A 13,599-nucleotide genomic window follows, 5' to 3' on the forward strand; every position below is an offset into this window, starting at 1 on the left:
TGCGGGGGGGGGGGGGGGGGGTTATGAGATCTCAACCCTCCCACTATACCTCAAGCCAATGTAAAAAAGTAAACGCAAAACAATACGCACATTAAAATTCAGTTCAAGAGAAGTCCAAGTCTGATATAAAATTTGTAATTTGTTGAACATTTGAATTCCTGGTTCACCTGTATCCACGAAACGCACAAAAATTGGTATCCAACGAATAATAATAATATCACAGTAGACTCTTTAAAGAAATATTTTGTACTGGGTCTCATATAGACCACCTGGATTTATCATTAATCCACCTTCTATTAATCACTACATGGGTTTATCATTAATCTGACCAATGAATTTTGCTTTACTTAACCAAATGTATGTTTTGGATTCACTGTTCACATGTATATTATGTGGAATATTTTAATAAAGTATCTGAACATCTGTATTTGGTCTCATTTGCCAGAGCTCAGTCACAGCAGAACGACCTTTAATCGACAAGAGGGAACGGCGACAAATAGCCACCCGACCCTCCTGTTACAGTGTGAATATTAGATGACTTGATATAAGTGTATGAATATTAGTTGCTTTGAGTAAATGATCACTTAATAAGTCAGCAAGTGACGAGCTATGATCTGTTCCTCCAGAGCTGATCTCAGTTTACAAACACTACTTAAGTGAAAACATCAGAATGTTAAGCATGTTTGGGATCAACAACATGTCTTCAGCATGATATATCATTCTATGTGTAATATCAACAAAAGTTATTGCTGTATAAGTGCAATCTGTTCCATGTGCTTACCGGTATTTCTATGAGAAAGGATGGCTAGAAAAATATAACATGATTTTTTTAAAACTTCATGTTGAAACTGAAGCTATCTCAGAGATATTATGCTTTGAATAGTAATTAGAGCTTGGTTTTACTTTATAAATACCTTAATGTCAAGATATAAGTATTATTATATAAACATGAATTGCAACAGATATTGTCTTTTTATATTAACATTATCTGTAAATTATTATTTTCACATGAATGATTTTTGTGCTTTGATTCATTGGTTTATAGCGTGGCAGAATAGTTTTTTTATGTGTAAAGTAGAGCAAAACATCATAAGTGACAAATACTTATGACCATGTCCTGCATATCTGAACTATTTATGTTAAATTGGAGTTCACATTCAATTTACAGCATGCAGGTGTCAAGGACAAAGTTATACAAAATGAATATGTTAGTACTTTACTATGTGTTTACAGCATGCAAGTGTCAAGGACACATAAAAAATGCAGTTATACATAATGAAGATGTTAGAACAAAAAAATGTACTTTACTTTTATTTACAGCATGCATTCAAGGTAACATACAAAATGCTTTACAATGTATACATAATGAGTATGTTAGTACTTTACCTTCTATTCACAGCATGCAGGTGTCAAGCAGTGATCTGGAAGGATTTTTTCTCTATGGGCCCAGGGCCCCTCAAAATTAAATTCAAGGGGCCATTTAAAAAAATAATGGGCCATGTTGTCAAATGAATGGGCCATTTGAATTGACTACAGTGAAAAAAGTAAAAAGTGTATATCTCGGCAAAGAGATTGTGGTACTTTAATACCTTTATGATTTTAAATAATATTATAGATATTGTGCCTGTGATTTTGTTATTTCAATTCAACAAAGAATGTAAAATAATTTCTTTCAAACCAGATAATATTTAAGATATCCTTTATTTACAATGTTTCTACTGCTACTGTTGTCTTGTTCATGTGCATGGGTTTTTTTACATTAAATTTGGGTCTTCGTCGATACCATACTTATTCCCGACGTTCCGTATTAGAGGACGTAATTGGCATTTCCTCTGCACTTCTTGTATTATTATTACTTCATCACGATGACAACAATAACAGTAGAGAGTATCATAAATTATTGATAAAACAAAACAACAAATCGCTGAAGGCATGTTTACAAAATGTCAAAACAAGCCAAAGACCAAAAAGTGACAAGGACAGTTAGTCGCCTTTTATGGAGACAAAAACTATATTCATAAAAAGGCTCTGGGGTTTTTCAACGAAAAAATAGCAAGCTGAACTAAGTTAAAAGATAATAATTAGAGACAAATCTCGTCTGTACTAGCCAAATTTTACAAATTTAAGGTTGTAAAAAATCATATCATGAATGATGGCTAATTACGTTTTTTGGGTAATCAGTTACACCCATGGTTCTATTATTTCCATAGGAAAACACACGAGACGTCCCAAAAATATATAGGTGCTCCTATCATTGGAGGAACATTACACAGTTGTGTACACACACATGGCGGCACGGAACACGATCGGAAATCCATTTGACGATATCTAAACGTATCGAAACGAAGTGAAAAATATCGTGCGCCACGTGGGCGCTTACATAAGTCTCTCTATGCGCCATTTCTGGTCGATATGCGCTATAGGCGCAGGGCGCACGACCTTCCCGATCACTGGTCAAGGGCACATACAAAATGTAGTTATACATGATGAATATGTTAGTACAAAACAAGAATGTGTCCATAGTACACAGATGCCATACTCGCACTATAATTTTCTATGTTTAGTGGACTGTGAAATTGGGGTAAAAACTCTAATTTGTCATTTGAATTAGAAAGATCATATCATAGGGAACATGTATACTAAGTTTCAAGTTGATTGGACTTCAACTTCATCAAAAATACCTTGACCAAAAACTTTAACCTGAAATTTGCACTATCATTTTCTATGTTCAGTAAACCGTGAAATTTGGGTCAAAACTCTAATTTGGCATTAAAATTAGAAAGATCATATCATAGGGAACATGTGTACTAAGTTTCAAGTTGAATGGACTTCAACTTCATTAAAAACTACCTTGACCAAAAACTTTAACCTGAAGCAGGACAGACGGACAGAAGGACGGACGGACGGATGGACGGACGGACGAACAGACCCACAGACCCACAGACCCACAGACCAGAAAACATAATGCCCCTCTACTATTGTAGGTGGGGCATAAAAATGTACTTTACCTTCTATTTACAGCATGCAGGTGTCAAGAACACATACAAAATGCAGTTATACATGAATTTGTTAGTACAGGTACAAACTGAAAAATACACGGTGTTGAAGCAAACTAAATATAGGTTAGCATGAAACTGAAAATACACAAAGTTACACACTTCATATAAAACTGAACATAAATTGTTAGAACTAAGTACATATGTGTACACAAAAAAGAACATAAATTGTTAGAACTGAATATGTATATGTACACAAACAAAACATAAATTGTTAGAACTAAATACAGATGTGTAAACAAACAGAACATAAATGGCTATAATTTTGTATATCCATTCATTTAAATATATAAGAATTACACAGGGGTATTCCTTGGAACAATAGTTCATTTGCCAATTACTGATTTGATTCTGTTATTACACACTTTTTCAATAAATTACTTCCCTTTGTCAATAAAAGACAGGTTCTTTACTGGACAAACTTGGCTTTTGCGCATGCAAAGCATGAAACGTTGAATGTCATATATTCTCTTTTTAACAATTTAAAAAAAAAAACCTACTGGTATTGAAAGTTTTTAGCTTGATAACAAATTAAATGTAATTAAAAGATTTTATAAACTTAAAGGTTACACACATTACGCACAGATACATTTGCTTTTTCTGCTAGCTATCCATTGTCAATAAAAAAAATATGTTACTCTTGAGGGAGACAACCAAATAAGGGATCTCTAATTACAGGGTCAATAACTGGAATTGGCATAGAATGAAAATTTTGAACTACATTAATCAAAGTACCTTTACATATGCTATTGTTAATTCAGAAACTTTTGCTTGCATATAAATTTAATAGCAACTATTAAACTATGGATTCAGATGTAAGATTAAAATTATTATGATTCAATTTCAGAAAATGCTGCATACAAATTATGCTACAATGTATTAAAATTCAAATTGTAAGTTTTTCATGTGCAAATCCTATCAAGTTGAATTATATAATTCGCAAAAATTTCTGAATAAACAGTATTTCCTAATTTCTGTTAGTCATGCAAAACTCCAAATAATAAGTTAACTGAATGATATTTCATTCTGTTAGTATAGAATGTATTATCTTAAATTACCTCTCCATCAGATAGCAGTAACAGATTGTCAAACTGATAGAAAATAAAACTGGATGGCTGGTGTATTGTTGTAACAACAGTTTTATTGTGGTCCTTGGCATATGTCTTCAATCCTTGTATCAAACCAAAGGCTGTACTGTAATCCAAACCTGATGTTGGTTCCTAAATGGAGAAAATATCTATTATATATAACATGTACTTGATCCAATGGATAGAAAAATGGACGGACAAATAGAAATATGATCAAAGGGACAGATGGACAGAGTGATTGTAATATAGATCCCATTTTAGAGTAATGGTATAAAACACTATATTTTATTTTTATTTCACTCTCAGGGTTGGTACAGAAACAACTGACATAAATTGGGAAAGTGTCCATGGAACACAGATTGTGCCACCGCTTGCATATTACATTACAAAGGGACATAACTCAAGAATGGTAAAAGTGATGCTACCCAAATGTGTACTTGATCTGAGTTTTGAGGTTATGAGCATTACATTAAAGTTTCATAACATTTGGTTGAAATAAACTAAAGTTAGAGAACAGAAACAAACAAAAATTCCGGAATTTTTCCGTTTGTAAAGGGACATAACTCTAGAATGGTAAAAGTGACACCAGTAAAGTTCAAACTTGATCTGTGTTTAGTGGTAAAAAGCATTGTGTATAAGTTTCATAACATATGGTTAAGGTAGCAATACACAGTTAGGAAAAAAACATCCATAACGGCAGGGCATAAAATACCTGAAATCTATGAGCTTACAGTACTCACATCTAATAGTATCATAACAGGGTCAGTTATTAATTCACAGGCAATATTTGCCCTTTTCTTCTCTCCACCAGATAACCCTCTCAGCCAAACATCTCCAATAACTGTCACAGAAACAAAAATAAACAATATACCGTACAATGTCATATAGTTGTTAATTTTGGATCATTTGGTGTCTTTTGGAAAGTTGTCTCATTGGCAATCATAGCACATTATTTTTAGAAATATATATACACAAAATTTAAACTTGTTCACACTTTTAAGTTCAATTTTGTGAGATTAAGGCAATCAAATTATTCCATTTCCATGGTGAGAGTTAAGGTTTTCTTCTGAATTCTTAAGATTTTTCATTTAGAAACATGGGACTTGAAACAGTCACGTGTCTGGAAAATCATTGACCTACATTTTTAGTAAATTCTAAAATTCTAAATTTGTCAACTACCATGATACCAATATGCAAAAAGCCTTGGGAAGAACACTGCCTATTACATACTTGTGTCTAAACATTTTCTGAGGTCAAGGTCATCTATAAGTTGTTCCATTCTTCTTTCTTTCTCTACCTTTGGCATTTTGTCTGGTAGACGGATCATTGCAGTGAACTGTTAAAAAATTTAACAAAATAAAATTGAGAAAGGAAATGGGGAATGTGTCAAAGTGACAACAACCCGACCATAGAGCAGACAACAGTCGAAGGCCACCAATGGGTCTTCAATGTTGCGAGAATTCCCGCACCCGTAGGTGTCCTTCAGCTGGTCCCTAACAATATGTATACTAGTACAGTGATAATGGATGTTTTATGAACTGTTTGTAAAACTTTCATTATATTTGAAATAGACTGTTGGATGTTGCTTGCTTACTGTCCAGTAATATTATTATGCCTTAAATTTTGCACATGTGCTATATTTTTATTTGTGCAAAATTTTAATTGTGCTTCAGTTATGGTATGTTTAGATATGTATTTTAGTAATGCTTTGCCTGTATTTCAATATGCCTGTGCTGTTATATATTTTGTCTGCCTGTTCTGTGTTTTAAGGTGGTACCTAACACTACAGGGAGATAACTCTGTAAAATCGGCTAAACGTTTTAATTACGTTGTGTTGTTAAGGGAATATTAAGCTTTTCAATGATCAAAATCCGTGTTTGTCAAACTGCTATATAACCAGTATAATTTTTCTGATAAAACGGTTGGTTCAAATTTTTTGAAATTTTTATATTTTTGTCAAAGGGTCAAAGTAAATACTTAGTTAAAATTTTATACAAATTAAACGAGCTAAATTAATTTTAGTTAAAGTGTTGGGTACCACCTTAATGTTGTATTTATGTTATTTTATATTTGGTAAAAAGCTCTTGAGAGCTTATGTTTGTATTGTTATATGTGATCCATATCAAAATAAAACTTTCTTATTTGTATTCATATTTGTATTCAGTGAAATTTATTCCATGCATAATTTCAAGACAAGGAAAACATATAAAAGATATTTAGATTATTTTGACATTGAATTGATAAACTTGACGGTCTATTTTCATTTTGTTTTATCATTTATTTATTCATTTTCCATTTTATTACATTGTGTGTCCAATGGGAAAACAATAAACTTTGGTTTCAATGCATAAATATAATTTAAATTTTTCTATTGGTTAAATTCCGGGTATTTTCAGCTGTATTTTGATTTGATTTCAATCTAATTTGGTGGATATTCATTTAAATATATGGTATTCAATCTGAATCAATAAAATTTTGTGTTCTGAAAGAGCTTTCATGTTGTCAATTTATAAAATAAGCAAATTATGCTGCTTTTTGTAAGTTCTAAAAGGTTATCTATGATCTTGCTGACTAAATGCTGTCCAAGTATAGGTGGTTAATTATGTATTTTTTATGATAATATTTTGTTTGCAAGCTAAGATTTAAACAAAAGTGCACATGTTGAAATGTCTCGCCTTCTTTACTAACCATTGATTTTATGTTGATAGTCCTAAATATAAAGCTTTACTATAAACTTGTATCACATAAACTTAACATGATTCAAGAAATGAGGTCAAGGTCAGATAAACCAAATGAGAAATACATATACACCTTACAATCATCCAATACACCAAACATAGTTGACCTATTGCTTATAGTTTCTAAGAAACAGACTTAACTAAGAAAACTAAACATTGTCTAATGAACCATGAAGATGACAGACAGACATGTCTGTCCACGTCCACAAGTATTTTTGTCCATCTGATGAGTTAAGCCTTTTTCAACTGATTTTTATAGTTCGTTCTTATGTTATACTGTTATACCACTGTCCCAGGTTAGGGGAGGGTTGGGATCCCGCTAACATGTTTAACCCCGCCAAATTATTTATGTATGTCCCTGTCCCAAGTCAGGAGCCTGTAATTCAGTGGTTGTCGTTTGTTTAAGTGTTACATATTTGTTTTTCATTCATTTTTTTATATAAATAAGGCCGTTAGTTTTCTTGTTTAAATTGTTTTCCATTGTCATATCTTGGCCTTTTATAGATGACTATGCTGTATGGGCTTTGCTCATTGTTGAAGGCCATATGGTGATCTATAGTTGTAAATGTCTGTGTCATTTTGGTCTCTTGTGGACAGTTGTCTCATTGGCAATCATTTCACATCTTCTTTTTTATATGTACACCTTACAATCAGTGACAGTCTATGCATTAAATATAGCTGACCTATTGCTTATAGTATCTAAGAAACAAACTTGTTTCTCATTTTTCGTTTTTATATAGATTAGACTGTTTGTTTTCCTGTTTGAATGGTTTTACACTGTAATTTTTGGGGCCCTTTATAGCTTGCTGTTCAGTGTGAGCCAAAGCTCTGTGTTGAATGATGTACCTTGACCTATAATGGTTTACTTTTATAAATTGTTATTTGGATGGAGAGTTGTTTCATTGGCACTCATACCACATCTTCCTATATCTATAACCCATGAAAACTTAACATTGACCAATGAACCATGAAAACGAGGTCAAGGTCAGATGATACCTACCAAACAGACATATACACCTTACAATCCTTCCATAAAACAAAAATAGTTAACCTATTGCTTATAGTTTAATAAAAACAGACCAAAACACAAAAAACTTATCATTGAACAAGGAACCTTGAAAATGAGGTCAAGGGCAAATAAAAACTGTGAGACTGACATGTACATCATAAAACATTTCTTTACACCAAATATAGTTGACCTATTGCATTTTGTATTAGAAAAAAAGACTGACCACAAAAACCTAACTTTGACCACAGAATCATGAAAATGAGGTCAAGGTCAGATGACAACTGCCAGTTGGACATATACCGTACACCTTTCAATCATTCCATACACCAAATATAGTAGACATATTGCTTATAGTATCTGATATACATGAACTTGACCACGAAACTTAACCTGGTTCACTGATCCATAAAATGAGGCTGAGATCAAGTGAAAACTATCTCACAGGCATGAGGATCTTGCAAGGTATGCACATAACAAATATAGTTATCCTATTACTCATAACAAGAAAGAAATGAACATTACAAAAATCTTAACTTTTTTCAAGCACCGGTAGTCACTGTACCATGAGAAAAGGTCAATGACAATGGACATATGACAGACAGAAACTTCATAACATAAGGTAGCTATATACAAAGTATGAAGCATCCAGGTCTTCCACCTTTTAAAACATTTAGCTTTTAAGAAGTTAGCTAAAGCCGCGGTCCCTAAATCACTATCCCTATGTTGATCTTTCTGTGATAGAGGTCGCAGGCTTGACAAAAATTGTGAAATACATGGAAGAAATAGTATTTCAACCAATGATGTATGTAAATATATATATATCAATATTTTAAAACTTACTGACAAAGTTTCTCTTAGAGTTAAGTTTGGGAAGAAAACATCCTGCTGTAGTACATAACAAACTTTTCTTCTCATTGATTTGGAGACAGAACAGCCATTTAGAGTTATCTCCCCTGATGTACATGGGAATCTACCTGCCAGTGTATTTAACAGTGTAGTTTTCCCACCTCCTGGAATTGAAAACAGTGAGTTATGATTACCAAGGCATTCAAATTCAAATGATGCAGCGGTGTTTTATGTTTAATGTTTTGATTTGTTTGTGACAAGAACTGATTTATTCAAACTACTTTTGTTTTATTTGTTTTAATAGATATTTTATTTTATATAAAGTTGACTTCATTTGACTAAAGTCCTTAGTTACATGTTATAAAGTTCATTATTTAAAACATTATTTTTAACATCTCTAAACTGTTATATTCTGATACAAACTAGAAAGTGTCAATAGTATATGAATGCCCCACACGCATCATTTTCTATGTTCAGTTAAATTGGGCTAAAAACTTTAATTTGGCATTAAAATAGAGAGATCATATCATGGGGAACGTTGGTCTTCAACTTCATAAAAAAATACCTGGACCAAAAACTGTAACCTGAGACTGGACAGACAATGGACAGATGAACAAACTTACCAACAGATTCACAGACCTAAAAACATAATGCGCCTATGTGGGGCATAAAGAAAAACCAACAAAAAATAGAAAATACCAGCATTTTAACAACACAAGACAAACTATATAAAACAAAGCACATATTTTGGGGGACTTTTGGCAACTTAGAATCTTGTGTTTAAATTAAACAAATGGTGATGGCAGATGCTTAGCATTGTCAGAAGGTAAATGGTGAGTAGAAAACTGGGACTGATACGGGAAAACAAGGTATAACTGACTTCCTTTTTATTATAGTATACAGAATTTACTTTGTCTCTCTATTGAGAGTCAGAACACCATGATTAATGGCATAAGTACATTTTGTTCACACAGTAATAGATGTACATATTTAGATATAATTAAAGTGATTCCCTATTGTATGATTATATAATTTAATAATTGGGTTATGATGCCCAATGGCAATATTTGAAGATGAATGGTGTCATGAGAAAATTGAAAGTAAACACTTTCATTATTCAATATTATCATGTAATTAGGTTCTCCAAAATTTAGTGCAAATGTTGTAAATGTATTATTAAACCCCCCCCCCCCCCCCCCCCCCCAAAAAAAAAATAATGATACCAGCATTCTTATCCTCAAAAGACTACATTGTTAAAGAACAAAAAGGAAATATTTTGTTATACTTTTGTCACCTAGTATGGAATATTGTAGCCAAAATCTAACAAACAGTCACATTTTTGTTTATCAAGTGTAAATAGTATAGTTTTATCTCTCGAACAAGAAAAATGTGAAATGATATGGGTAATCAAATTTTAATTCACTTTCTATTTATAATACAAGACATAGACAAAGTATATATTTGGTCATCTTATTTGGGTATAAATCTAATGTGGCTAAAATCTAACAAACAGTCGCATTTCAGTTTATCAAATGTTACATACATAATGTAGTTTATCTATATATGAGACAAGAAAACTGTGAATGATATGGGAAAACAATTAATAATTGACCTTCTTTTTATGATTATAGACAAAGTATGTATTTTTTCGGGGAAAAATCTATTGAGAGTCAAAACATCATGATGAATGGCATAGAATGTAGAATGTGTCCCCGTACTTGTAGTGTATGCCCTTATATTTTTACAATTAGGTTTTTTGCTTGCAAGAGTTGTCTCCTATAGGCAATCATACCACATCTTCTTTTGTATAATTAGTAGATGTTGTCCAGATTCCTATCACTATTATAATAAGTCAATCAATCATATAATGTAATAATTAGGCCATGACGGCCAATGGCAATATTTAAAGAAGAATGGTGTCAGAAGAAAATTAAATACAAACACTTCCTTTATTGTCCTGTAAGACCCCCATAATAAGTTAAATAACATTTTTTACACGTAAAAAAAATAAACAAACTTAATCTTACCACTTGGTCCCATAATAGCTGTTAAACAACCAGCTTTAGCAATACCAGATACATCTTTCAGAATCTGTCTTTTGTTGATGGTCACATTTACATGGTTAAATATCAGCTCCATTTCTTGACCATTTTTTGAGGTAGACACGAAATCATTCTCCATATTGGTCAAATCCAATTTCTCTTCCACCATTTTAATTTTTTTGTCTTTTTTTTAACAAAATGTGCCCTACAATGCAAATATGTAACATTTAAAAGGACAATAAAATGATAAAACTTTCTAAATGAAAATTTGAATAATTCATGAGGGTGTGGATGGAGGTTTACAGAATAGAGAATAATGGGCAAAATATATTAAGAACAGAGAGAAAAGTGGACTAAAAAAATAGAAAAATGAAAGAATAATGAGCAAAAATAGCAAAAAGAGAATAGAGAAAAGTGGACAAAAAAATACAAATAAAGAAAAGAGGGTGCCAAAATATAAAGAATAGAGAAAAATGTGCAAAAGTATAATTAATAAAGAACAATGACCTAAAAATGAAGGAAATAACAGAAATAAAAGAACTTCCCATCCAAACCCTCGTTTATATCCTGGTAAAAAAATACCTGATAAAAATACATGTACATTATTACATTACCTTCTTACTCAATTTACTGTTATAGCTAAACTGTAATCTTTTAGAACAGGTTCTAAAATTGTCAGATACTTGGTGTGGCTTGTAAAACCTCATCTGAATCACTTATGGTTTCCAGATCATAATCAAATACTAAGGACTAAGATAATAATTTTTATAATAATCAAATTCATTTAATATTCCTTACACTCTAATCTTGAAAATTAATGCAGCACAAAATAGGCTCAAGAATGCATAGCACACATTAAATAAACACAGCGTATCTGTTATATACAAACAGAAGCTTAAATGTAAATATCATCTATATTACATGTATATATGTACATGGTATAAATTCATGAAGTGAACTTAACATATAGCTTATGTACATGGTAATTAAATTACAATTTTTGAGGAGGAAAAACCTGTTTTCTTTTATATACTTCGAGTATTAAATTAAGCTGCTCCCTAAGAAGTTTAAAACTTTATGTCACTTCAAACTTGCAGATGCTGGTTCTTAAACATTTTTACAATTAAATAATCAATTCTGGTTTGGGTTTTGGTTTTATGAAAGAGAGGCCACCTTTTAAGATACCAACAGGAAAATGAACTGACATCAATATGACAAAAAGGACAAACTACAGTATGCAAAACAAATTTAAGAAGACTGAAGACAAAGCAACACCAATTCCAGCACAAAACCTGGGGTGATCTCGGATGCTGATGAGAGAAGGTTACAGCATATCCTGCTCCATTTATAATTTGCCAAACACATATCAACAATAAAATAGCAGTTAACATGGTTAAGACAAAGTTGTACTTGAACAATTTTGAATTTGATAAATAATATCAGATATGAGAACTTTTAAGAAAGTTACTTTAACAGAACTTGTTTATAAGGTCGAATTTTCTTTATTGTAATACTATTTTCATTTTGTGACTTTAATAGAGGTGATTGACCTTTTTTAAACTGTGACAACCAGCATTTTTCATTTGTCCTCTATGACCTGTTTATCTCACCTACCTACACTAAAGGATTTATTCTTTAATTGTCAAATATATAACATGTATAACTAATATATCCTACATGTAGGTACTTAAAATTTTGCTAGTGTCACTCTAAATTTGACAATAAGTAAAAGGAAACAACATCAAAAATAATCTCAATAATTTGAATTGAACCTTATCTTTTAAGAGACGATGTTTAAATAATCTAGGGTTTGATGTCACCTTTAAATTGCTGACAAAAAGTCAAATAAATTTAACTTAATACTTTCTCAAATTACTTCTTATTCATATTCATAGTCTTTTGTTTTTTAGTGGACAGTTAAATGTATAAAGTTTTAAAACACTTGAATGCTAATATGTATTCATTTACATAGGTGGATACCAATTTTCATGGATTGAAGAAAACTAATAGACATCCTAATTAATAGGGGCCTCCCAGGAATATTTTCCTGGATGATTAATTTTCGTTGTTTTGGCAAAGTCTGCATATATTCCTAAAAGAAATGTGTAATTTGTGGAACCTTTTAATTCATGGTTCTACTGTATCTATGAAATCCGAGAAAATAGGTATCCAACGAATATTAATGAATCCACAGTACAATATTAAATATAGCATTATAGGTAAAACAGATGTCCGCCCTTATATAGATAGGTTACGTCTCTGTAAAAGTTCATTCACCTCCAACTAAAGTGAAGTCAAATTATAGTGTTACAAACATTATTAAGTAATCCTATAGTCCAAGCTAGTAAACATTCTAAAATAAAAACCCAATAAAGTTTGACTGGTCCTTGAACTATGAAAAACAAAGATTTTATTTCAAATTTGTAACAATAAAAAATTATGACAACAAATTTTTTCCCTAAAAATATACTGGTATAGGTCATTGAACTAAAATAAAAAAAAAAAATATATTAATTAACTTTATAGTTTTGATTTTGTAATATTTTTTTTAATCAGCAACTGGCATGTTTATAAGTCCAGGTTCAAAAACAGTCTTTTAGATGAGACCAAGTTTGAGCGTGTATAAACTTTTTAATAAACTGTCTTTGGAGTAAATGTTCTCCAGTTTAACGTTAACATGATTTTCTTTCTCGTGAAGATGCTTAAAATCCCTGAAGGGAAAGGGTTATGATTCATACCATATTAAATTAAAACTATAATGGAAATTTTATTTTAGAATATTCTAAAATTAAAAAATCCTTTAAATATCAACAGCTTCTG

The 13,599-nt window shown here is 31.4% G+C and overlaps 1 protein-coding gene across 2 annotated transcripts in view; it reads right to left on the bottom strand.

The window, feature by feature from the left end:
* LOC139481631 (uncharacterized) overlaps nucleotides 1-13,599 on the bottom strand; it is a 35,916-nt gene that overhangs the window by 10,584 nt on the left and 11,733 nt on the right. For both annotated transcript variants that reach the window (XR_011654653.1, XM_071265064.1), the window contains exons 3-7: nucleotides 10,765-10,984; nucleotides 8,732-8,901; nucleotides 5,375-5,480; nucleotides 4,885-4,985; nucleotides 4,115-4,276 (exon numbers count right to left, since the gene is read on the bottom strand). Coding sequence is in view for 1 of the 2 variants with exons in the window: in XM_071265064.1 (XP_071121165.1) it covers nucleotides 4,115-4,276; nucleotides 4,885-4,985; nucleotides 5,375-5,480; nucleotides 8,732-8,901; nucleotides 10,765-10,948 (723 nt within the window). In the remaining variant the exon portion in view is untranslated. The remainder of the gene's footprint in view (nucleotides 1-4,114; nucleotides 4,277-4,884; nucleotides 4,986-5,374; nucleotides 5,481-8,731; nucleotides 8,902-10,764; nucleotides 10,985-13,599) is intronic.

The sequence above is a fragment of the Mytilus edulis genome, chromosome 7 (genome assembly GCF_963676685.1).
Source record: "Mytilus edulis chromosome 7, xbMytEdul2.2, whole genome shotgun sequence".
Taxonomy (NCBI): Eukaryota; Metazoa; Mollusca; class Bivalvia; order Mytilida; family Mytilidae; genus Mytilus; species Mytilus edulis.